Source organism: Protomyctophum parallelum (assembly GCF_964188405.1).
Source record: "Protomyctophum parallelum genome assembly, chromosome: 14".
Lineage (NCBI taxonomy): Eukaryota > Metazoa > Chordata > Actinopteri > Myctophiformes > Myctophidae > Protomyctophum > Protomyctophum parallelum.
In genome coordinates this window covers 587,501-611,586 of record NC_139709.1, presented here as the reverse complement: position 1 = coordinate 611,586, position 24,086 = coordinate 587,501, and the positions used below count along the sequence as shown (strand labels likewise).

At 44.3% G+C, this 24,086-nt stretch overlaps 2 protein-coding genes across 3 annotated transcripts in view; both read left to right on the top strand.

Moving 5' to 3' along the window:
- Positions 1-2,665, top strand: part of copb2 (COPI coat complex subunit beta 2) — a 33,166-nt gene extending 30,501 nt beyond the window's left edge. Inside the window, exons 21-22 of one of the 2 annotated variants that reach the window (XM_083781266.1) lie at positions 1,233-1,385; positions 2,192-2,665. In XM_083781266.1, coding sequence (XP_083637392.1) covers positions 1,233-1,385; positions 2,192-2,350 — 312 coding nt within the window. In that variant the 3' untranslated portion in view covers positions 2,351-2,665. Of the gene's footprint in view, positions 1-1,232; positions 1,401-2,191 lie in introns of both variants that reach the window. The other variant, XM_083781267.1, reaches the window with a different exon arrangement.
- An 8,137-nt stretch (positions 2,666-10,802) lies between these two features.
- The window catches only part of LOC310870630 (segment polarity protein dishevelled homolog DVL-3-like), a 62,599-nt gene continuing 49,315 nt past the window's right edge, over positions 10,803-24,086 (top strand). The window contains exons 1-2 of the mRNA XM_083781889.1: positions 10,803-11,001; positions 13,384-13,453. Coding sequence (XP_083638015.1) covers positions 10,841-11,001; positions 13,384-13,453 — 231 coding nt within the window. The 5' untranslated portion in view covers positions 10,803-10,840. The remainder of the gene's footprint in view (positions 11,002-13,383; positions 13,454-24,086) is intronic.

Here is a 24,086-nt window from a genome sequence, read left to right as displayed (position 1 = left end):
ACCCTACCCTACCTACCCCTGGGACCCTACCCTACCTACCCTGTAGCAGTGTCTAAGGTTGGTTATTGTAACTGTCCCAGCAATGGGTATTTTGTAATTTTCTATTTCTATTTCTATTTTCTATTCTATTTTATTGCTTACCTTTCGGAAAATACAATATGTGAACATTATAGGTATGTTTATTTGGGTACACATTGTATTTGCATGCCGTGTGTGGTGCCTGGTCTTTAATGCTGTTCATATTATGACCTGGTGAGGGCGTGCAGGAAGAGCCCTGTGAGTAGAGTGAGGCAGCATTAATGGCGCCGGTGTGAGCTGGCTCAGGCAGAACAAGCTGAGTTGCAGGGGGTACGAGGAGCTCTTCTCACGTCAAAAAAGAGTGTCCTTAAATAGGAAATATAAGAGAAGATAAAGTAGCTCTCCTAAAAGAATGTGCAGAAGGCGCACACGTTTTTCACGGTGTCGAATGGGAAAATAAAAAGCCCTTTGAAGATATCAGTTGGGAAGTTGTCATATTTCTGCTGGCTAGGAGCCGCTACAGTTATTATAACTAACTACTGTTGCGGAAAAGAAAACACTGCAGAGGGTGGTGAAAACCGCGCAGCGTATCATGGGCTCTTCAATGCCAACAATAGAGTCCATCTATAAGCAGCGCTGCCAGTCTAAGGCCCTTAGTATCATAAAGGATGCCTCCCACCCCAACAACAGACTGTTCCACCCCTCCCATTCACAGAGGCGAAAGGGCTACAGATGCCTCAAGACCTCAACCACCAGATCCAGAAACAGCTTCTTCCCCTCAGTCATTATTCTCCTGAACTCTTTAAGCAAACGATAGTCTGTCCCCCCCCCCCCCCAGGTCTACATATGAACTCCTGACTGTACATAAACTGTTCTTTTCCTACTGTTTTTACTCTTGCCAATACTAACAACTATTGCAGTACTATATGACCATTTCTTTGTATTGCATTTGGATTGATGCCAACAGATTAATTTCGTTGTACACTTGTGTCCAATGACAAAATAAAATCCATCCATCCATCCATCCTAACTAGCCTCGGCCCCAGGCTTACTGAAGGTCTAAGAGTCTAAGAGTTCTTATTGGTCCAGATAGTAACTACAGTTCTGATTGGTCCAGATAGTAACTACAGTTCTGATTGGTCCAGATTGTAGCTAGAGTTCTGATTGGTCCACATAGTAACTAGACTTCTGATTGGCTGTTCCTGTGTGTCCAGCCGTCAGCGGACAGTGAGGAGTCGTCCGCCGGTGTGATGTCATCGGTGGATGTGATGTCATCAGTGGTGACCCCGTCTGACCCTGAGCCCCTCCCCCATCCTGCCCCGCCCACACCTCACCAAGAGGAAGAGGAGGAGTCAGAGACCTGCCAGGTAGGATATGTCCATGTATGGACATAATGTAGGACATGTCCTGCTCCAGTCAGAGCCGTTTCTGTCCAATGGAGGCTCTCCTACATAGACTTCTATTGGCTTCAGTCCAATGGAGGCTCTCCTACATAGACTTCTATTGGCTTCAGTCCAATGGAGGCTCTCCTACATAGACTCCTATTGGCTTCAGTCCAATGGAGGCTCTCCTACATAGACTTCTATTGGCTTCAGTCCAATGGAGGCTCTCCTACATAGACTTCTATTGGCTTCAGTCTAATGGAGGCTCTCCTACATAGACTTCTATTGGCTTCTGTCCAATGGAGCTTATGGAGGCTCTCCTACATAGACTTCTATTGGCTTCAGTCTAATGGAGGCTCTCCTACATAGACTCCTATTGGCTTCAGTCCAATGGAGGCTCTCCTACATAGACTTCTATTGGCTTCTGTCCAATGGAGCTTATGGAGGCTCTCCTACATAGACTTCTATTGGCTTCAGTCCAATGGAGGCTCTCCTATATAGACTTCTATTGGCTTCAGTCAAATGGAGGCTCTCCTACATAGACTTCTATTGGCTTCAGTCCAATGGAGGCTCTCCTACATAGACTCCTATTGGCTTCAGTCTAATGGAGGCTCTCCTACATAGACTCCTATTGGCTTCAGTCCAATGGAGGCTCTCCTACATAGACTCCTATTGGCTTCAGTCTAATGGAGCTTATGGAGGCTCTCCTACATAGACTTCTATTGTGATCGGATCGGAAGTGAAAAAAGTGTACCGGGACATCCCTAGTATTTATATATTTATAATTACAGGTTGAGGATGAGGACCTAGGAGATAAGGAGCTAGGAGATGAGGAGCTAGGAGATAAGGAGCTAGGAGATGAGGACCTAGAGGAGGACTTGGACAACCTGGATCTGGACGACATCGACACAGCAGACGTCAACCTGGATGATGACTTCCTGGATGACTGATGACATCACTTCCTGGATGACTCACATCATTTCCTGCTCTTTAAACGTTTATTATTTAAAACGAGACCAAACTTATTTTTTTTGTACTGTTGTTGCGTTTCACAGAAGGATCACTTTGAACTGTACCGTCTAAATATTGTGTCAATCTCATTGGCTGAAGAGTTAACCCTAACTCCTGATTGGCTGCTAAAGAGTTAACTCTTAACTATATATTGTGTTAATCTCATTGGCTAAAGAGTTACCCTAACTATATATTGTGTTGACCTGATTGGCTGAAGCTGCTGTCAAATAAAGCACATTTTGCTGTACATAATATTCACATGTGAGTGGATAGTATTTCATTACTTACTTACCAAGTACTGTGGTCGGCTGCGTATGTATGTATGTATGTATGTATGTATGTATGTATGGTATGTAGGCCTGTCCTCATTGGCTGTTGGTGGTGACGTGACTAAGGTACGTTTCAATGTTGGGTGTTTGTTAAAGGTTTTATGACATTCATTTTCATTTATTTTTCTTTTTCTTTTTTCTTTTAGGTTTTATGACCTCAATTACACCCAAAAAACCTGAACTTTGAACATTCAGTGGATTTTCTGTGGTCTGAAGTTTTCTTTGGGGTTTGGAGCTACTTTTGAGCTACAATGAAAACAGGCAACACAGTGAAAACAGTGACATCTGCTGGCAAATCCCATTGACATATATGGGATTTGCAGTAAGTGATGTCACTTACTGCCGGCAAATCAGAGCACCTGTTTGAGCCAGAAAACCCCAGATCACAGAAAATCTACTGAATGTTAAAAGTTCATGTTTTTTGGGTGCAATTGAGATTAGAAAACCTAAAAAAAATAAGAACAATTCCAAAACCTTTTTTTTTATGTCACAATCCCTTTAAGTCGTATCGTATTTTATGTATTAGGCCTTGCAACACGCAAGTAGGCACTCGACAGAGTGCAGTTCTAGTTATTATTATCACCTTATTATTGGCACCTTGACAAAGCATTTCTGGTTATTATTATTATTATTAATTATATTGGATCAACACAGGTGACTGTTGTGTTGTGCTGGACAGGTGACCAGCCACACTTATGGAATACTTTCCTTACTGGAAGCAAAGAAATACTTGGTTTAATTACTTAACTATTTAATACTTTCCTTACTGGAAGCAAATAAATACTTGGTTTAATTACTCAACTATTTAATACTTTCCTTACTGGAAGCAAATAAATACTTTGGTCTGTGGCTCAGATGGGTCTGAGAGGCTAAATGTCATCAGATGGTGGTCCATGGCTCAGATGGGTCTGAGAGGCTAAATGTCATCAGATGGTGGTTCCGTGGCTCAAATGGGTCTGAGAGGCTAAATGTCATCAGATGGTGGTCCGTGGCTCAAATGGGTCTGAGAGGCTAAATGTCATCAGATGGTGGTCCGTGGCTCAAATGGGTCTGAGAGGCTAAATGTCATCAGATGGTGGTCCGTGGCTCAAATGGGTCTGAGAGGCTAAATGTCATCAGATGGTGGTCCGTGGCTCAAATGGGTCTGAGAGGCTAAATGTCATCAGATGGTGGTCCGTGGCTCAAATGGGTCTGAGAGGCTAAAGCTAAATTCCAATACCGCAACTTTCACACTCGCTCACTCTCCTCGCGTCCTCCACTCGCTCCTCGGCTCCGCCCCCAGCGAGGAGGAGAGGAGGAGGAGGAGAGGATTCGATGCGAGGACAGAGTGGTGGTCGAATTTTCCTCTAGAATCGGAATGTACTATGCTAGCGACGGCACATTCCGCGATCACTAATGACGTGCATCAATTCAATTCAATTCAAAGGGCTTTATTGGCATGGGAAAACATACGTTTACATTGCCAAAGCAAAAGTGGTGGAACAATACAGTGTCACACAGCTGGATCACTGGAACTCCGAACAGAGCCGTACAGTCTACAGAATAGACAATTCATCATTTTGTGCATGTAACCGAGGCCAATGTGTACGTATTGGTAACATGTGCAAGGCAAGGCTCTCCCTCCCCTCACCTACCTGCTCTCCTCTCTTTCTCCCTCCTTCCTTCCACCTTCCTTGCTTCCTTCCTTTCTTCCTTCCTTCCTTCTTTCCTTCCACACACACACACTGTATATGCACACACGCACGCACCTCCCCTCTCCTACTTGCTCTCCTCTCTCTCTCCCTCCCCTCTCCTACCTGCTCTCCTCTCTCTCTCCCTCCCCTCTCCTACCTGCTCTCCTCTCTTTCTCCCTCCCCTCTCCTACCTGCTCTCCTCTCTTTCCCCCTCCCCTCTCCTACCTGCTCTCCTCTCTTTCTCCCTCCCCTCTCCTACCTGCTCTCCTCTCTTTCTCCCTCCCCTCTCCTACCTGCTCTCCTCTCTCTCTCCCTCCCCTCTCCTACCTGCTCTCCTCTCTCTCTCCCTCCCCTCTCCTACCTGCTCTCCTCTCTTTCTCCCTCCCCTCTCCTACCTGCTCTCCTCTCTTTCCCCCTCCCCTCTCCTACCTGCTCTCCTCTCTTTCTCCCTCCCCTCTCCTACCTGCTCTCCTCTCTTTCTCCCTCCCCTCTTCTACGTGCTCTCCTCTCTTTCTCCCTCCCCTCTCCTACCTGCTCTCCTCTCTCTCTCTCCCTCCCCTCTCCTACCTGCTCTCCTCTCTTTCTCCCTCCCCTCTCCTATCTGCTCTCCTCTCTTTCTCCCTCCCCTCTCCTACCTGCTCTCCTCTCTTTCTCCCTCCCCTCTCCTACCTGCTCTCCTCTCTTTCTCCCTCCCCTCTCCTACCTGCTCTCCTCTCTCTCTCCCTCCCCTCTCCTACCTGCTCTCCTCTCTTTCTCCCTCCCCTCTTCTACCTGCTCTCCTCTCTTTCTCCCTCCCCTCTCCTACCTGCTCTCCTCTCTCTCTCTCCCTCCCCTCTCCTACCTGCTCTCCTCTCTCTCTCTCCCTCCCCTCTCCTACCTGCTCTCCTCTCTTTCTCCCTCCCCTCTCCTACCTGCTCTCCTCTCTCTCTCCCTCCCCTCTCCTACCTGCTCTCCTCTCTTTCTCCCTCCCCTCTTCTACCTGCTCTCCTCTCTTTCTCCCTCCCCTCTCCTACCTGCTCTCCTCTCTCTCCCTCCCCTCTCCTACCTGCTCTCCTCTCTTTCTCCCTCCCCTCTCCTATCTGCTCTCCTCTCTTTCTCCCTCCCCTCTTCTACCTGCTCTCCTCTCTTTCTCCCTCCCCTCTCCTACCTGCTCTCCTCTCTTTCTCCCTCCCCTCTCCTACCTGCTCTCCTCTCTCTCTCCCTCCCCTCTCCTACCTGCTCTCCTCTCTTTCTCCCTCCCCTCTCCTACCTGCTCTCCTCTCTCTCTCCCTCCCCTCTCCTACCTGCTCTCCTCTCTTTCTCCCTCCCCTCTTCTACCTGCTCTCCTCTCTTTCTCCCTCCCCTCTCCTACCTGCTCTCCTCTCTCTCTCTCCCTCCCCTCTCCTACCTGCTCTCCTCTCTCTCTCTCCCTCCCCTCTCCTACCTGCTCTCCTCTCTTTCTCCCTCCCCTCTTCTACCTGCTCTCCTCTCTTTCTCCCTCCCCTCTCCTACCTGCTCTCCTCTCTCTCTCTCCCTCCCCTCTCATACCTGCTCTCCTCTCTCTCTCCCTCCCTCCCCTCATTAGAAAACATATTCCAGGGACCCCCATAAGAGAAGATCTTTACAGCTCTAGCAGTGATTCTGAACCCGTTTAATATCAAGGACCCCCAGTTTGACATGCATTTAGTCTATGGACCCCCCATTTAATGGCATTTCTATCTCTGGGACCCCCCAATTTAATTTAACTCTCAGAGTTAGACCCATAAGGGTCCATTTGGTTCCATTTGTACACACTCAGAGTTACTATAACTATCATTTAGCTGGGGACCCCCTGGAACTCCCTCAAGGACCCCTGGGGGTCCCCGGACCACATTTTGGGAACCACTCCATTACAGTTACTTTTCCATCGGTACATTTATGAACCTTCGTAGGACGGTGTCGAGCGTGCCGAAAATAGCAGATCTACAAACCCACAACGCTCCGCTGATGCCACTCGTTGTGGGCTTGTAGCTCTGACGATATCGCCCCCTGGTGGTGAATCTACCAGCTCAGTGTAATGTAATAATGTGGTGTGTTTTTATTATTAGTTATCGTTATTTTATCTTTATAATAACGTGTTTTTATTCTCGTAGTGAACGGTCGGTGATTCTTTAACACAAACTGTTGATTAGTTTAAACTAAGAACACTTTCATTACAACTGAATGAAATGCAGGACGTTTAAAATAATGTAAGGAGCTAGCCTAGCATGCTAACATGCTACTGGATGTAAACACAAACGTCAGCCATCCATGGCACTGTTTCTCTGGCAAATCTAAGGCAGCAAATTTAAGACGATCTTTTCAAAAGAGTATTGAAAAACAAATAGCGGGTTCCCGGTTGTAGAGGAGGTCTCCCCGGACATGTGCGTATGTCACACTAGTCGATATAATAGCAGGGATTTTTGTCCAGCGTCCACTTTATAAAAATCTATGCACTCCAGTCAGTGAATAGCATTTATCCATTTAGATAACCTTTTTACGTTATTTAATTGCTTATTCTTACACATAAACATAATGTGTGTCTTTACAATAACTGTAATATAATAATAATAATGCTAATAATGTCATGCAATAATTATTTAATTTTACGATACTTTTATTCTGAAAGCAACCGGGTTGTCTTAGATTTGCTAACTCTCACACAGGAAGCTCTAGATTTGCCAATCAGACGGAGCCCCAAGCCTGGTTCTGGGACTAACTGAGCATGCGCAGTTTGCGTAAATTGTATTAAACTTCAGCTTTATTTGTACTTTATGGCTGTTATTAAATTTATGTCACGTGTTTTATTGCATTAAAGGATGTCAGATTATTTAACACAAACTGTCGATTCAAATAAAGAACATTTTATAACAAAAACTCTTGTTTTAGTTTTACATTAAATCTCAGAAGCTATTTAGGCAAGCTGAGCTAGGCTAGCCGGCTAGCCGGCAGATGTAAACACAGTCACGTGACTCGTGTAGTGAAAAATAGCCGATCTACAAGCCCATAATGCGTCTCTGATGCGACTCGTTGTGAGCTTGTAGATCTGCTTTCAGTTGTTCTACGTGATGCACTATGCGACTGTCCCTTATCACCACCAGATGGCAGAAAAGCATACATTTAGCCTATAATTTCAAATTGAGCCGTAATTAATGTTTTAATGTAAGAGTCTGTGTGATATGAGGAGTTATTATTATTATTATTATTATTATTATTATTTAAACTCCTGGAGTTTAAATAATAATAATAATAATAAAAATGATAAGACTACTACTAATAATGATAATGATAATAATAATGTTAATAAAACATTGATTTCCCTTTCATTGTCCATGTTTATATAAATTCTGTAAACTTTACTTTAGATGACACAAATACAAGAAGCACACAAAATATAAAACAGTGACACCACATATTTTCAGATGGGTTTGATTTATTGATTGATTGATTGATTCCTAAATAATTTGTGTTTTAATTATTATAATTTCAAACATTAGAAAAAACATCTTTACAGCACATTATTTTCCTTGACATGAACATACTTGATATGAAAGAAAGTCAGTAATTTAATTTGATCTAGGAATTAGATCTGCCTTATTTCTATATAGCTGTAGTACTGTGTAGTGTAGTGTAGTGTAGTGTAGTGTAGTATAGTGTAATGTAGTGTATAGTATATTATAGTATATTATAGTATAGTATGGTATGGTATGGTATGGTATGGTATGGTATATTATTATTATATTATAGTATAGTATAGTATTATTATAGTATAGTATAGTATAGTATTATTACTTGCGCAAGCAGAGCGCGCAAGTAATATTTTCGCCCGGTCTCCTTCGTCGTGACAGCTGTTCCGCCATTCGAGGCTTACGCAGAAAAACATCAAATCTGTGCCTGTGTTGCTGGACCAATGATGACGAAATTACCATATTTCTTACGTCATCATTTAGAGCTAGTCATACGTATACTATATACATAATCAGTAAAAAATTAAATAGCAAATTGTGCCTGATCTGCTGGGACCAGAGTACGTGGTGTGTATGTGTATGACTAGCTCTAAATGATGACGTAAGAAATATGGTCATTTCGTCATCATTGGTCCAGCAACACAGGCACAGATTTGATGTTTTTCTGCGTAAGCCTCAAATGGCGGAACAGCTGTTACGGTTTTTGGCGCAAAGTAACCACAGTATACCGCTAATCAACTTACAACTACACACTTTATACAGTATAGAGTATATATGTATACATATATAGTATATGCCTATATACTATATATATACTATATATATTTATTACGTCATCATTTAGAGCTAGTCATACGTATACTATATACATAATCAGTAAAAAATAAAATAGCAAATTGTGCCTGATCTGCTGGGACCAGAGTACGTGGTGTGTATGTGTATGACTAGCTCTTAATAATGACGTAAGAAATATGGTCATTTGTGGTCATTTGGTCCAGCAACACAGGCACAGATTTGATGTTTTTCTGCGTAAGCCTCAAATGGCGGAACAGCTGTCACGGTTTTTGGCGCAAAGTAACCAGTATACCGCTAATCAACTTACAACTACACACTTTATACAGTATAGAGTATAGAGTATATATGTATACGTATATAGTATATGCCTATATACTATATATATACTATATATATTTCTTACGTCATCATTTAGAGCTAGTCATACGTATACTATATACATAATCAGTAAAAAATAAAATAGCAAATTGTGCCTGATCTGCTGGGACCAGAGTACGTGGTGTGTATGTGTATGACTAGCTCTTAATGATGACGTAAGAAATATGGTCATTTGTGGTCATTTGGTCCAGCAACACAGGCACAGATTTGATGATTTTCTGCGTAAGCCTCAAATGGCGGAACAGCTGTCACGGTTTTTGGCGCAAAGTAACCACAGTATACCGCTAATCAACTTACAACTACACACTTTATACAGTATAGAGTATAGAGTATATATGTATACGCATATAGTATATGCCTATATATAGGCATATACTATATACTATAGGCTATATATATACTATATATATTTCTTACGTCATCATTTAGAGCTAGTCATACGTATACTATATACATAATCAGTAAAAAATAAAATAGCTAATTGTGCCTGATCTGCTGGGACCAGAGTACGTGGTGTGTATGTGTATGACTAGAAAAACTAAAAAGGGATCCAGAATATATCTACAACGATAAAACAGTATTTCTTATATAGATAGAAACTTGAATCATACTTAATAATACTAGATGTTTATATGTATAAAGTAGGTAGCAAATAGTTACATCTAAACATTAATCATTTCAAACGTTCCTTCACAGAGATACTGAGATTTGACAGTTTACAGCGGTCGAAAGGACTTGCGCGCTCTGCTTGCGCACTAGTTGGCCATTTATGGCCTACTAGTGTGCAACAAGCAAGTATGCACTCGACAGAGTGCAGTTCTAGTTATATTATAGTATAGTATAGTATAGTATAGTATAGTATAGTATAGTATAGTATAGTATAGTATAGTATAGTATAGTATTATTATAGTATAGTATAGTATAGTATAGTAATTTCATCTAGGAATAGATCTACCTTAATATAGCTATATCTGTAGGGCCTATAGTTTTATTTATATAGCACTTCTCACAGAGATAAACTCACAAAGCGCTTTTATAAATAAAAAAACAACAGAATAATGAATAAATAAAGAACACATTCCTGCTGTTCTCCTCCTCGCCACCAGATGGCGCTGCCTGCAGGCTAGCAGCGGTGTGAGTGACGTCACGGCCGGGCTGTGTCCTGGTCAGATGACGGTCACATCCTGCTGTTGTTTGTTGATGTTTCTGTGAACAGATCTACATTACGGCAGCCAGGCTCACACAGCCGCACAGAGAACTTATAGATCTATCCGTATAGCTTAATGTACATTATATATACATATATATGTATGAATATAGTTATATATATACATTACATATAGATATATAGACATCTGCTGTTGTTCATGGAGCTCTGAAACACTTTGGAACCTTCCAACGCGTCGACGATAAAGGACCTTATTTTATTAACGTCTCGACGCTAAAATGGTCTTATTTTATTAACGTCTCGACGCTAATTAAGGATCTTATTTTCCCTGGAATATAAAGGAATAAGGGACCCAGCAGGGTCCGCGGACCCCCTGTGGATCTCTAACTGTAGGCTGAAGGTGGTGGGTGGTCCGCGGACCCCCTGTTGTTCTCTAACTGTAGGCTGAAGGGTCCGCGGACCCCCTGTGGATCTCTAACTGTAGGCTGAAGGGGGTGGTCCGTGGACCCCCTGTGGATCTCTAACTGTAGGGTAAAGGGGGTGGTCCGCGGACCCCCTGTGGACCTCTAACTGTAGGGTGAAGGTGGGTGGTCCGCGGACCCCCTGTGGACCCCTCGTCGTCATGGAGACTAAGATCATCTACCATCTAGACGAGCAGGAGACTCCGTACCTAGTGAAAGTTAACGTTCCCTCCGATGACGTCACTCTGGGAGACTTCAAGAATGTTCTGAAGAATAAACCAAACTACAAATACTTCTTCAAGTCTCTGGACCAAGACTTTGGGTAAAAATACTCTTTAAACAATGTTTTACTAACTATAAATACTTCTTAAATTCTCTGGGTAAAATACTCCTAAATATCTTTAAACTATGTTTTACTAACTATACTTCTCTGGACCAATTAAGACTTTGATAAAATCACCATTTGACTGTCCTACTCAGTCTGTGTCTCTGTGGACAGTTCAGAAACCAGTATGTGTCTCATAGGAGGGCTGTGGGCGGTTCAGAAACCAGTCTGTGTCTCATAGGAGGGCTGTGGGCAGTTCAGAAACCATTCTGTGTCTCATAGGAGGGCTGTGGGCGGTTCAGAAACCAGTCTGTGTCTCATAGGAGGGCTGTGGGCAGTTCAGAAACCAGTCTGTGTCTCATAGGAGGGCTGTGGGCAGTTCAGAAACCAGTCTGTGTCTCATAGGAGGGCTGTGGGCAGTTCAGAAACCAGTCTGTGTCTCATAGGAGGGCTGTGGGCAGTTCAGAAACCAGTCTGTGTCTCATAGGAGGGCTGTGGGCAGTTCAGAAACCAGTCTGTGTCTCATAGCAGGGCTGTGGGCAGTTCAAAAACCAGTATGTGTCTCATAGGAGGGCTGTGGGTAGTTCAGAAACCAGTCTCTGTCTCATAGGTGGGCTGTGGGTAGTTCAGAAACCAGTCTGTGTCTCATAGGAGGGCTGTGGGCAGTTCAGAAACCAGTCTGTGTCTCATAGGAGGGCTGTGGGCAGTTCAGAAACCAGTCTGTGTCTCATAGGAGGGCTGTGGGCAGTTCAGAAACCAGTCTGTGTCTCATAGGAGGGCTGTGGGTAGTTCAGAAACCAGTCTCTGTCTCATAGGAGGGCTGTGGGCAGTTCAGAAACCAGTCTGTGTCTCATAGCAGGGCTGTGGGCAGTTCAGAAACCTGTCTGTGTCTCATAGGAGGGCTGTGGGCAGTTCAGAAACCTGTCTGTGTCTCATAGAAGGGCTGTGGGCAGTTCAAAAACCAGTATGTGTCTCATAGGAGGGCTGTGGGTAGTTCAGAAACCAGTCTCTGTCTCATAGGAGGGCTGTGGGTAGTTCCGAAACCAGTCTGTGTCTTATAGGAGGGCTGTGGGCAGTTCAAAACCAGTCTGTGTCTCATAGGAGGGCTGTGGGTAGTTGAGAAACCAGTCTGTGTCTCATAGGAGGGCTGTGGTCAGTTCAGAAACCAGTCTCTGTCTCATAGGAGGGCGGTGGGCAGTTCAGAAACCAGTCTGTGTCTCATAGGAGGGCTGTGGGCAGTTCAGAAACCAGTCTGTGTCTCATAGGAGGGCTGTGGGTAGTTCAGAAACCAGTCTCTGTCTCATAGGAGGGCTGTGGGTAGTTCAGAAATCAGTCTCTGTCTCATAGGAGGGCTGTGGGCAGTTCAGAAACCTGTCTGTGTCTTATAGGAGGGCTGTGGGCAGTTCAGAAACCAGTCTCTGTCTCATAGGAGGGCTGTGGGCAGTTCAGAAACCAGTCTGTGTCTCATAGGAGGGCTGTGGGCAGTTCCGAAACCAGTCTGTGTCTCATAGGAGGGCTGTGGGCAGTTCAGAAACCAGTCTCTGTCTCATAGGAGGGCTAGGGTTAGGGCTGACAGACAGACAGACAGACAGACAGCTGGCTCATATTCAGTCCAGATTTCATTGCTTGTTGTTTTTGGCTCAACTATTCAGGGTGGGGCAAAAAAAAATACCTTTATACACAAGGGTGTCACACAGTCAGACAGACAGACAGACAGACATGTTGTTCTTTCCAACACATGTTGTTGTGATGAACCGTTTTTGGTGAGCAGTGAAAGTGTATTCTTTGTTTTGACTGTTTGGGTATTTTTGTATATAACTTTATAATGCTACAGACATTCTTTTTTAGTTTTGAAGATTTGTTTTTGGCTTTTGTGCCTTTATAGAGAGAGAGAGAGAGAGAGAGAGGCAGCAAAGGTGGTCATGAACGGGACTCGAACACGTGACGCGCTGTCAGGACAGAGCCTCTATGTGATGATGTGCCTGGACCGCTAGGCCAGCGGGGGCCCTAAAACATTTTGACCTGAGATCAGATTCTAAAAATGTTCTTCTACATCCTGACAGTTTTCTGAAAAAGCTATGTTTCTATGTCAGTCGTTCTTCGATTTTTCAAAAATAGTTTTTCAATAGCTAAAGCATAACCTAATGCTAACACCAAAAGGCGTTCCCGCCCAGAATGGGTTAAAACAAAGTATTGCAAAGTATTTCATGTTTCTAAAGCAGGAGATGTCATTATTTCATGTTTCTAAAGCAGGAGATCTCATTATTTCATGTTTCTAAAAGCAGGAGATCTCATTATTTCATGTTTCTAAAAGCAGGAGATCTCATTATTTCATGTTTCTAAAAGCAGGAGATCTCATTATGTCATGTTTCTCCTCAGGGTGGTGAAGGAGGAAATCTCAGACGACAACGCCAAGCTGCCTTGCTTTAACGGACGCGTTGTTTCCTGGGTATGTTTAATTCATATCGAATTAATTCATATTTAATTAATAACCTGGGTGCGTTTAATAACCCTAACCCTAACCCTATCTATCCTGGGTACGTTTAATTCAAACGGAAACAAATAGGTGGTGCAGTCGGTAGTGCTGTCAGTAAAATGGTAAATGGTGCATTTATATATAGCGCCTTTACATAGATTGTGCATTACATTCACCCATTCACCACAGAAAGGTCCCATGGGGACATGGGGCTACACTACACCAACGTTTAACGTTGCTTCCAAGCTAGGCTTGCTAGCATGGAAGCATCGACTTTAAATAATGTGTTGTATAATATATCCTCTGAAGCAACAGACGTTTTCTAATACTCAGATTGTTGTGGAATTGCTGTGGAATGTTTCCCGGGACTGTATACATTTACTTCGGGACTGTTCAAATTGTATTTTGGGATGGTTCCGGCCGGGACGTTGGTGAAAAAAGTTAGTCTGGAGCCCTGATTCACACACCTTTACATAGATTGTGCATTACATTACATACATTGTGTTGCTTTGATTTTGTTTTACTATGTCACTTGTGTCATGTTTCCTGTACAGCACTTTGGTTGGCCTCCTGGTCTTTGAAAATGTGCTCTATAAATAATATTTGATTTGATTTGATTTGATTCACAGGGACAGTGTTTTAGGGACAGTGTTTCAGGGACAGTGTTTACAGTGTTTTAGGGACAGTGTTTCAGGGACAGTGTTTCAGGGACAGTGTTTTAGGGACAGTGTTTCAGGGACAGTGTTTCAGGGACAGTGTTTTAGGGACAGTGTTTCAGGGACAGTGTTTCAGGGACAGTGTTTTAGGGACAGTGTTTCAGGGACAGTGTTTCAGGGACAGTGTTTTAGGGACAGTGTTTCAGGGACAGTGTTTCAGGGACAGTGTTTCAGGGACAGTGTTTCAGGGACAGTGTTTCAGGGACAGTGTTTTAGGGACAGTGTTTCAGGGACAGTGTTTCAGGGACAGTGTTTCAGGGACAGTGTTTTAGGGACAGTGTTTCAGGGACAGTGTTTTAGGGACAGTGTTTCAGGGACAGTGTTTCAGGGACAGTGTTTTAGGGACAGTGTTTCAGGGACAGTGTTTCAGGGACAGTGTTTCAGGGACAGTGTTTCAGGGACAGTGTTTCAGGGACAGTGTTTTAGGGACAGTGTTTCAGGGACAGTGTTTCAGGGACAGTGTTTCAGGGACAGTGTTTCAGGGACAGTGTTTCAGGGACAGTGTTTCAGGGACAGTGTTTTAGGGACAGTGTTTCAGGGACAGTGTTTCAGGGACAGTGTTTCAGGGACAGTGTTTTAGGGACAGTGTTTCAGGGACAGTGTTTTAGGGACAGTGTTTCAGGGACAGTGTTTCAGGGACAGTGTTTCAGGGACAGTGTTTCAGGGACAGTGTTTCAGGGACAGTGTTTCAGGGACAGTGTTTCAGGGACAGTGTTTTAGGGACAGTGTTTCAGGGACAGTGTTTTAGGGACAGTGTTTCAGGGACAGTGTTTCAGGGACAGTGTTTCAGGGACAGTGTTTCAGGGACAGTGTTTCAGGGACAGTGTTTCAGGGACAGTGTTTCAGGGACAGTGTTTCAGGGACAGTGTTTTAGGGACAGTGTTTCAGGGACAGTGTTTCAGGGACAGTGTTTTAGGGACAGTGTTTCAGGGACAGTGTTTCAGGGACAGTGTTTCAGGGACAGTGTTTCAGGGACAGTGTTTCAGGGACAGTGTTTCAGGGACAGTGTTTTAGGGACAGTGTTTCAGGGACAGTGTTTCAGGGACAGTGTTTCAGGGACAGTGTTTCAGGGACAGTGTTTTAGGGACAGTGTTTTAGGGACAGGGTTTCAGGGACAGTGTTTTAAGGACAGTGTTTCAGGGACAGTGTTTTAAGGACAGTGTTTCAGGGACAGTGTTTCAGGGACAGTGTTTTAGGGACAGTGTTTCAGGGACAGTGTTTCAGGGACAGTGTTTCAGGGACAGTGTTTTAGGGACAGTGTTTCAGGGACAGTGTTTCAGGGACAGTGTTTCAGGGACAGTGTTTCAGGGACAGTGTTTCAGGGACAGTGTTTCAGGGACAGTGTTTCAGGGACAGTGTTTCAGGGACAGTGTTTTAGGGACAGTGTTTCAGGGACAGTGTTTTAGGGACAGTGTTTCAGGGACAGTGTTTCAGGGACAGTGTTTCAGGGACAGTGTTTCAGGGACAGTGTTTCAGGGACAGTGTTTCAGGGACAGTGTTTCAGGGACAGTGTTTCAGGGACAGTGTTTTAGGGACAGTGTTTCAGGGACAGTGTTTCAGGGACAGTGTTTTAGGGACAGTGTTTCAGGGACAGTGTTTCAGGGACAGTGTTTCAGGGACAGTGTTTCAGGGACAGTGTTTCAGGGACAGTGTTTTAGGGACAGTGTTTTAGGGACAGTGTTTCAGGGACAGTGTTTCAGGGACAGTGTTTCAGGGACAGTGTTTCAGGGACAGTGTTTTAGGGACAGTGTTTTAGGGACAGGGTTTCAGGGACAGTGTTTTAAGGACAGTGTTTCAGGGACAGTGTTTTAAGGACAGTGTTTCAGGGACAGTGTTTCAGGGACAGTGTTTTAGGGACAGTGTTTCAGGGACAGTGTTTCAGGGACAGTGTTTCAGGGACAGTGTTTCAGGGACAGTGTTTTAGGGACAGTGTTTTAGGGACAGGGTTTCAGGGACAGTGTTTTAAGGACAGTGTTTCAGGGACAGTGTTTTAAGGACAGTGTTTCAGGGACAGTGTTTCAGGGACAGTGTTTTAGGGACAGTGTTTCAGGGACAGTGTTTTAGGGACAGTGTTTCAGGGACAGTGTTTCAGGGACAGTGTTTTAAGGACAGTGTTTTAAGGACAGTGTTTTAGGGACAGTGTTTTAGGGACAGTGTTTCAGGGACAGTGTTTCAGGGACAGTGTTTCAGGGACAGTGTTTTAGGGACAGTGTTTTAGGGACAGTGTTTTAGGGACAGTGTTTCAGGGACAGTGTTTCAGGGACAGTGTTTTAAGGACAGTGTTTCAGGGACAGTGTTTCAGGGACAGTGTTTCAGGGACAGTGTTTTAGGGACAGTGTTTCAGGGACAGTGTTTTAAGGACAGTGTTTTAGGGACAGTGTTTTAGGGACAGTGTTTCAGGGACAGTGTTTTAGGGACAGTGTTTCAGGGACAGTGTTTCAGGGACAGTGTTTCAGGGACAGTGTTTTAGGGACAGTGTTTCAGGGACAGTGTTTTAAGGACAGTGTTTTAGGGACAGTGTTTTAGGGACAGTGTTTCAGGGACAGTGTTTCAGGGACAGTGTTTCAGGGACAGTGTTTTAGGGACAGTGTTTCAGGGACAGTGTTTTAGGGACAGTGTTTCAGGGACAGTGTTTTAGGGACAGTGTTTCAGGGACAGTGTTTTAGGGACAGTGTTTCAGGGACAGTGTTTTAGGAACAGTGTTTTAGGGACAGTGTTTTAGGGACAGTGTTTCAGGGACAGTGTTTCAGGGACAGTGTTTCAGGGACAGTGTTTCAGGGACAGTGTTTCAGGGACAGTGTTTCAGGGACAGTGTTTCAGGGACAGTGTTTTAGGGACAGTGTTTCAGGGACAGTGTTTTAGGGACAGTGTTTCAGGGACAGTGTTTCAGGGACAGTGTTTTAGGGACAGTGTTTCAGGGACAGTGTTTTAGGGACAGTGTTTCAGGGACAGTGTTTACAGTGTTTTAGGGACAGTGTTTCAGGGACAGGGTTTCAGGGACAGTGTTTTAGGGACAGTGTTTCAGGGACAGTGTTTCAGGGACAGTGTTTTAGGGACAGTGTTTTAGGGACAGTGTTTCAGGGACAGGGTTTCAGGGACAGTGTTTTAGGGACAGTGTTTTAGGGACAGTGTTTCAGGGACAGTGTTTCAGGGACAGTGTTTCAGGGACAGTGTTTTAGGGACAGTGTTTTAGGGACAGTGTTTCAGGGACAGGGTTTCAGGGACAGTGTTTTAGGAACAGTGTTTTAGGGACAGTGTTTTAGGGACAGTGTTTTAGGGACAGTGTTTCAGGGACAGTGTTTTAGGGACAGTGTTTTAGGGACAGTGTTTTAGGGACAGTGTTTTAGGGACAGTGTTTCAGGGACAGTGTTTTAGGGACAGTGTTTTAGGGACAGTGTTTTAGGGACAGTGTTTTAGGGACAGTGTTTTAGGGACAGTGTTTCAGGGACAGTGTTTCAGGGACAGTGTTTTAGGGACAGTGTTTCAGGGACAGTGTTTCAGGGACAGTGTTTCAGGGACAGTGTTTCAGGGACAGTGTTTTAAGGACAGTGTTTTAGGGACAGTGTTTTAGGGACAGTGTTTCAGGGACAGTGTTTCAGGGACAGTGTTTCAGGGACAGTGTTTTAGGGACAGTGTTTCAGGGACAGTGTTTTAGGGACAGTGTTTCAGGGACAGTGTTTTAGGGACAGTGTTTCAGGGACAGTGTTTTAGGGACAGTGTTTCAGGGACAGTGTTTTAGGAACAGTGTTTTAGGGACAGTGTTTTAGGGACAGTGTTTCAGGGACAGTGTTTCAGGGACAGTGTTTCAGGGACAGTGTTTCAGGGACAGTGTTTCAGGGACAGTGTTTCAGGGACAGTGTTTCAGGGACAGTGTTTTAGGGACAGTGTTTCAGGGACAGTGTTTTAGGGACAGTGTTTCAGGGACAGTGTTTTAGGAACAGTGTTTTAGGGACAGTGTTTTAGGGACAGTGTTTCAGGGACAGTGTTTCAGGGACAGTGTTTCAGGGACAGTGTTTCAGGGACAGTGTTTCAGGGACAGTGTTTCAGGGACAGTGTTTCAGGGACAGTGTTTCAGGGACAGTGTTTCAGGGACAGTGTTTTAGGGACAGTGTTTCAGGGACAGTGTTTTAGGGACAGTGTTTCAGGGACAGTGTTTTAGGGAAAGTGTTTCAGGGACAGTGTTTTAGGGACAGTGTTTCAGGGACAGTGTTTCAGGGACAGTGTTTTAGGGACAGTGTTTTAGGGACAGTGTTTTAGGGAAAGTGTTTCAGGGACAGTGTTTTAGGGACAGTGTTTCAGGGACAGTGTTTCAGGGACAGTGTTTTAGGGACAGTGTTTCAGGGACAGTGTTTTAGGGACAGTGTTTTAGGGACAGTGTTTTAGGGACAGTGTTTTAGGGACAGTGTTTCAGGGACAGTGTTTTAGGGACAGTGTTTCAGGGACAGTGTTTCAGGGACAGTGTTTTAGGGACAGTGTTTCAGGGACAGGGTTTCAGGGACAGTGTTTTAAGGACAGTGTTTCAGGGACAGTGTTTCAGGGACAGTGTTTTAGGGACAGTGTTTCAGGGACAGGGTTTCAGGGACAGTGTTTCAGGGACAGTGTTTCAGGGACAGTGTTTCAGGGACAGTGTTTTAAGGACAGTGTTTCAGGGACAGGGTTTCAGGGACAGTGTTTCAGGGACAGTGTTTCAGGGACAGTGTTTCAGGGACAGTGTTTCAGGGACAGTGTTTTAAGGACAGTGTTTCAGGGACAGTGTTTCAGGGACAGTGTTTCAGGGACAGTGTTTCAGGGACAGTGTTTTAGGGACAGTGTTTTAGGGACAGTGTTTCAGGGACAGTGTTTCAGGGACAGTGTTTCAGGGACAGTGTTTTAAGGACAGTGTTTTAGGGACAGTGTTTCAGGGACAGTGTTTTAGGGACAGTGTTTCAGGGACAGTGTTTCAGGGACAGTGTTTCAGGGACAGTGTTTCAGGGACAGTGTTTTAAGGACAGTGTTTCAGGGACAGTGTTTTAGGGACAGTGTTTTAGGGACAGTGTTTCAGGGACAGTGTTTTAGGGACAGTGTTTCAGGGACAGTGTTTCAGGGACAGTGTTTTAGGGACAGTGTTTTAGGGACAGTGTTTCAGGGACAGTGTTTTAGGGACAGTGTTTCAGGGACAGTGTTTTAGGGACAGTGTTTCAGGGACAGTGTTTTAGGGACAGTGTTTTAGGGACAGTGTTTCAGGGACAGTGTTTTAAGGACAGTGTTTCAGGGACAGTGTTTTAGGGACAGTGTTTCAGGGACAGTGTTTTAGGGACAGTGTTTTAAGGACAGTGTTTCAGGGACAGTGTTTCAGGGACAGTGTTTCAGGGACAGTGTTTTAAGGACAGTGTTTTAGGGACAGTGTTTTAGGGACAGTGTTTCAGGGACAGTGTTTCAGGGACAGTGTTTTAGGGACAGTGTTTTAGGGACAGTGTTTCAGGGACAGTGTTTCAGGGACAGTGTTTCAGGGACAGTGTTTCAGGGACAGTGTTTTAGGGACAGTGTTTCAGGGACAGTGTTTTAGGGACAGTGTTTCAGGGACAGTGTTTCAGGGACAGTGTTTTAGGGACAGTGTTTCAGGGACAGTGTTTTAGGGACAGTGTTTCAGGGACAGTGTTTCAGGGACAGTGTTTCAGGGACAGTGTTTTAGGGACAGTGTTTCAGGGACAGTGTTTTAAGGACAGTGTTTTAGGGACAGTGTTTCAGGGACAGTGTTTTAAGGACAGTGTTTTAGGGACAGTGTTTTAGGGACAGTGTTTCAGGGACAGTGTTTTAGGGACAGTGTTTCAGGGACAGTGTTTTAGGGACAGTGTTTCAGGGACAGTGTTTCAGGGACAGTGTTTCAGGGACAGTGTTTTAGGGACAGTGTTTCAGGGACAGTGTTTTAAGGACAGTGTTTTAGGGACAGTGTTTCAGGGACAGTGTTTCAGGGACAGTGTTTCAGGGACAGTGTTTTAGGGACAGTGTTTCAGGGACAGTGTTTTAAGGACAGTGTTTTAGGGACAGTGTTTCAGGGACAGTGTTTTAGGGACAGTGTTTTAGGGACAGTGTTTCAGGGACAGTGTTTTAAGGACAGTGTTTCAGGGACAGTGTTTTAGGGACAGTGTTTCAGGGACAGTGTTTTAGGGACAGTGTTTTAAGGACAGTGTTTCAGGGACAGTGTTTCAGGGACAGTGTTTCAGGGACAGTGTTTTAAGGACAGTGTTTTAGGGACAGTGTTTTAGGGACAGTGTTTTAGGGACAGTGTTTCAGGGACAGTGTTTCAGGGACAGTGTTTTAGGGACAGTGTTTTAGGGACAGTGTTTTAGGGACAGTGTTTCAGGGACAGTGTTTCAGGGACAGTGTTTCAGGGACAGTGTTTCAGGGACAGTGTTTCAGGGACAGTGTTTTAGGGACAGTGTTTCAGGGACAGTGTTTCAGGGACAGTGTTTTAGGGACAGTGTTTCAGGGACAGTGTTTCAGGGACAGTGTTTTAGGGACAGTGTTTCAGGGACAGTGTTTTAGGGACAGTGTTTCAGGGACAGTGTTTCAGGGACAGTGTTTTAGGGACAGTGTTTCAGGGACAGTGTTTTAAGGACAGTGTTTTAGGGACAGTGTTTCAGGGACAGTGTTTCAGGGACAGTGTTTCAGGGACAGTGTTTTAGGGACAGTGTTTCAGGGACAGTGTTTTAGGAACATTCGAGGCAGTAAATCATCAAATCAGGTTAAGGAGAAACTGGAATCACAGGACAGTGAGGAAGACAAGACCTCACTGACCCTGACACGCACACACACACACACACACACACACACACACACACACACACACACACACACACACACACACACACACACACACACACACACACACACACACACACACACACACACACACACACACACACACACACAACAGATAACACTACTCTCACACGCTGCCTAACTGGAAGATTTAATCACAGCTGGAGAGAGAGAGACCTTATGTGACAGAGAGAGAGACCTTATGTGACAGAGAGAGAGAGACCTTATGTGACAGAGAGAGAGAGACCTTATGTGACAGAGAGAGAGAGAGAGAGAGAGAGAGAGACCTTATGTGACAGAGGGAGAGAGAGACCTTATGTGACAGAGAGAGAGAGAGAGAGAGAGAGACCTTATGTGACAGAGAGAGAGAGACCTTATGTGACAGAGAGAGAGAGAGAGAGAGAGAGAGAGAGAGAGAGAGAGACCTTATGTGACAGAGAGAGAGAGACCTTATTTGACAGAGAGAGAGAGACCTTATGTGACAGAGAGAGAGAGAGAGACCTTATGTGACAGAGAGAGAGAGACCTTATGTGACACAGAGAGAGAGAGAGAGACAGAGAGACCTTATGTTAATTACAGAGAGAGAGACACATAAAGATATGTGTGTGTGTTATCCACACAGCAGCCTCTCCAACTGAACTATGGAATGAACTTCCCATTGCAGTCAGAACTACAGACTCACTCCCAATCTAAACTATGGAATGAACTTCCCATTACAGTCAGAACTACAGACTCACTCCCAATCTAAACTATGGAATGAACTTCCCATTGCAGTCAGAACTACAGACTCACTCCCAATCTAAACTATGGAATGAACTTCCCATTGCAGTCAGAAATACAGACTCACTCCCAATCTAAGCTATGGAATGAACTTCCCATTGCAGTCAGAACTACAGACTCACTCCCAATCTAAACTATGGAATGAACTTCCCATTGCAGTCAGAACTACAGACTCACTCCCAATCTAAACTATGGAATGAACTTCCCATTGCAGTCAGAACTACAGACTCACACTCCCAATCTAAACTATGGAATGAACTTCCCATTGCAGTCAGAACTACAGACTCACTCCCAATCTAAACTATGGAATGAACTTCCCATTGCAGTCAGAACTACAGACTCACACTCCCAATCTAAACTATGGAATGAACTTCCCATTGCAGTCAGAACTACAGACTCACACTCCCAATCTAAACTATGGAATGAACTTCCCATTGCAGTCAGAACTACAGACTCACTCCCAATCTAAACTATGGAATGAACTTCCCATTACAGTCAGAACTACAGACTCACTCCCAATCTAAACTATGGAATGAACTTCCCATTGCAGTCAGAACTACAGACTCACTCCCAATCTAAACTATGGAATGAACTTCCCATTGCAGTCAGAAATACAGACTCACTCCCAATCTAAGCTATGGAATGAACTTCCCATTGCAGTCAGAACTACAGACTCACTCCCAATCTAAACTATGGAATGAACTTCCCATTGCAGTCAGAACTACAGACTCACTCCCAATCTAAACTATGGAATGAACTTCCCATTGCAGTCAGAACTACAGACTCACACTCCCAATCTAAACTATGGAATGAACTTCCCATTGCAGTCAGAACTACAGACTCACTCCCAATCTAAACTATGGAATGAACTTCCCATTGCAGTCAGAACTACAGACTCACTCCCAATCTAAACTATGGAATGAACTTCCCATTGCAGTCAGAACTACAGACTCACTCCCAATCTAAACTATGGAATGAACTTCCCATTGCAGTCAGAACTACAGACTCACTCCCAATCTAAACTATGGAATGAACTTCCCATTGCAGTCAGAACTACAGACTCACTCCCAATCTAAACTATGGAATGAACTTCCCATTGCAGTCAGAACTACAGACTCACTCCCCAATCTAAACTATGGAATGAACTTCCCATTACAGTCAGAACTACAGACTCACTCCCAATCTAAACTATGGAATGAACTTCCCATTGCAGTCAGAACTACAGACTCACTCCCAATCTAAACTATATGGAATGAACTTCCCATTGCAGTCAGAACTACAGACTCACTCCCAATCTAACCTATGGAATGAACTTCCCATTGCAGTCAGAACTACAGACTCACTCCCAATCTAAACTATGGAATGAACTTCCCATTGCAGTCAGAACTACAGACTCACTCCCAATCTAAACTATGGAATGAACTTCCCATTGCAGTCAGAACTACAGACTCACTCCCAATCTAAACTATGGAATGAACTTCCCATTGCAGTCAGAACTACAGACTCACTCCCAATCTAAACTATGGAATGAACTTCCCATTGCAGTCAGAACTACAGACTCACTCCCCAATCTAAACTATGGAATGAACTTCCCATTACAGTCAGAACTACAGACTCACTCCCAATCTAAACTATGGAATGAACTTCCCATTGCAGTCAGAACTACAGACTCACTCCCAATCTAAACTATATGGAATGAACTTCCCATTGCAGTCAGAACTACAGACTCACTCCCAATCTAACCTATGGAATGAACTTCCCATTGCAGTCAGAACTACAGACTCACTCCCAATCTAAACTATGGAATGAACTTCCCATTGCAGTCAGAACTACAGACTCACTCCCAATCTAAACTATGCCAACTCGGATCGTGACAAATCATGACAACGAACACAATATTTTGGGGCCGATCAAATCATTAGAAAGAAGAAAATAAAGGCAGGAGATTTTCAACACTTTGTTTTGTTCTTCTTCTTATAAATGATTTGATCGGCCCCAAAAACATCGTGTTCATTGTCATGATTTGTCACGATCCGAGTTGGCTTTGTCCGCGGCGTAACCGTCTTTAAATAAATACTTTAAGAAAAGCCTATATGGGGAAAATGCATTGAGATTAATTTCCTGGGCCACTCGTTGTTCTGAAAGGGGGCGGGACTGCGACGCTCTATAGACAGGGGGTACACAAGCACTTCTCCTACCAAACCACACTGTTAGCACACGTCTACCAAACCACACTGTTAGCACACGTCTACCAAACCACACTGTTAGCACACGTCTACCAAACCACACTGTTAGCACACGTCTACCAA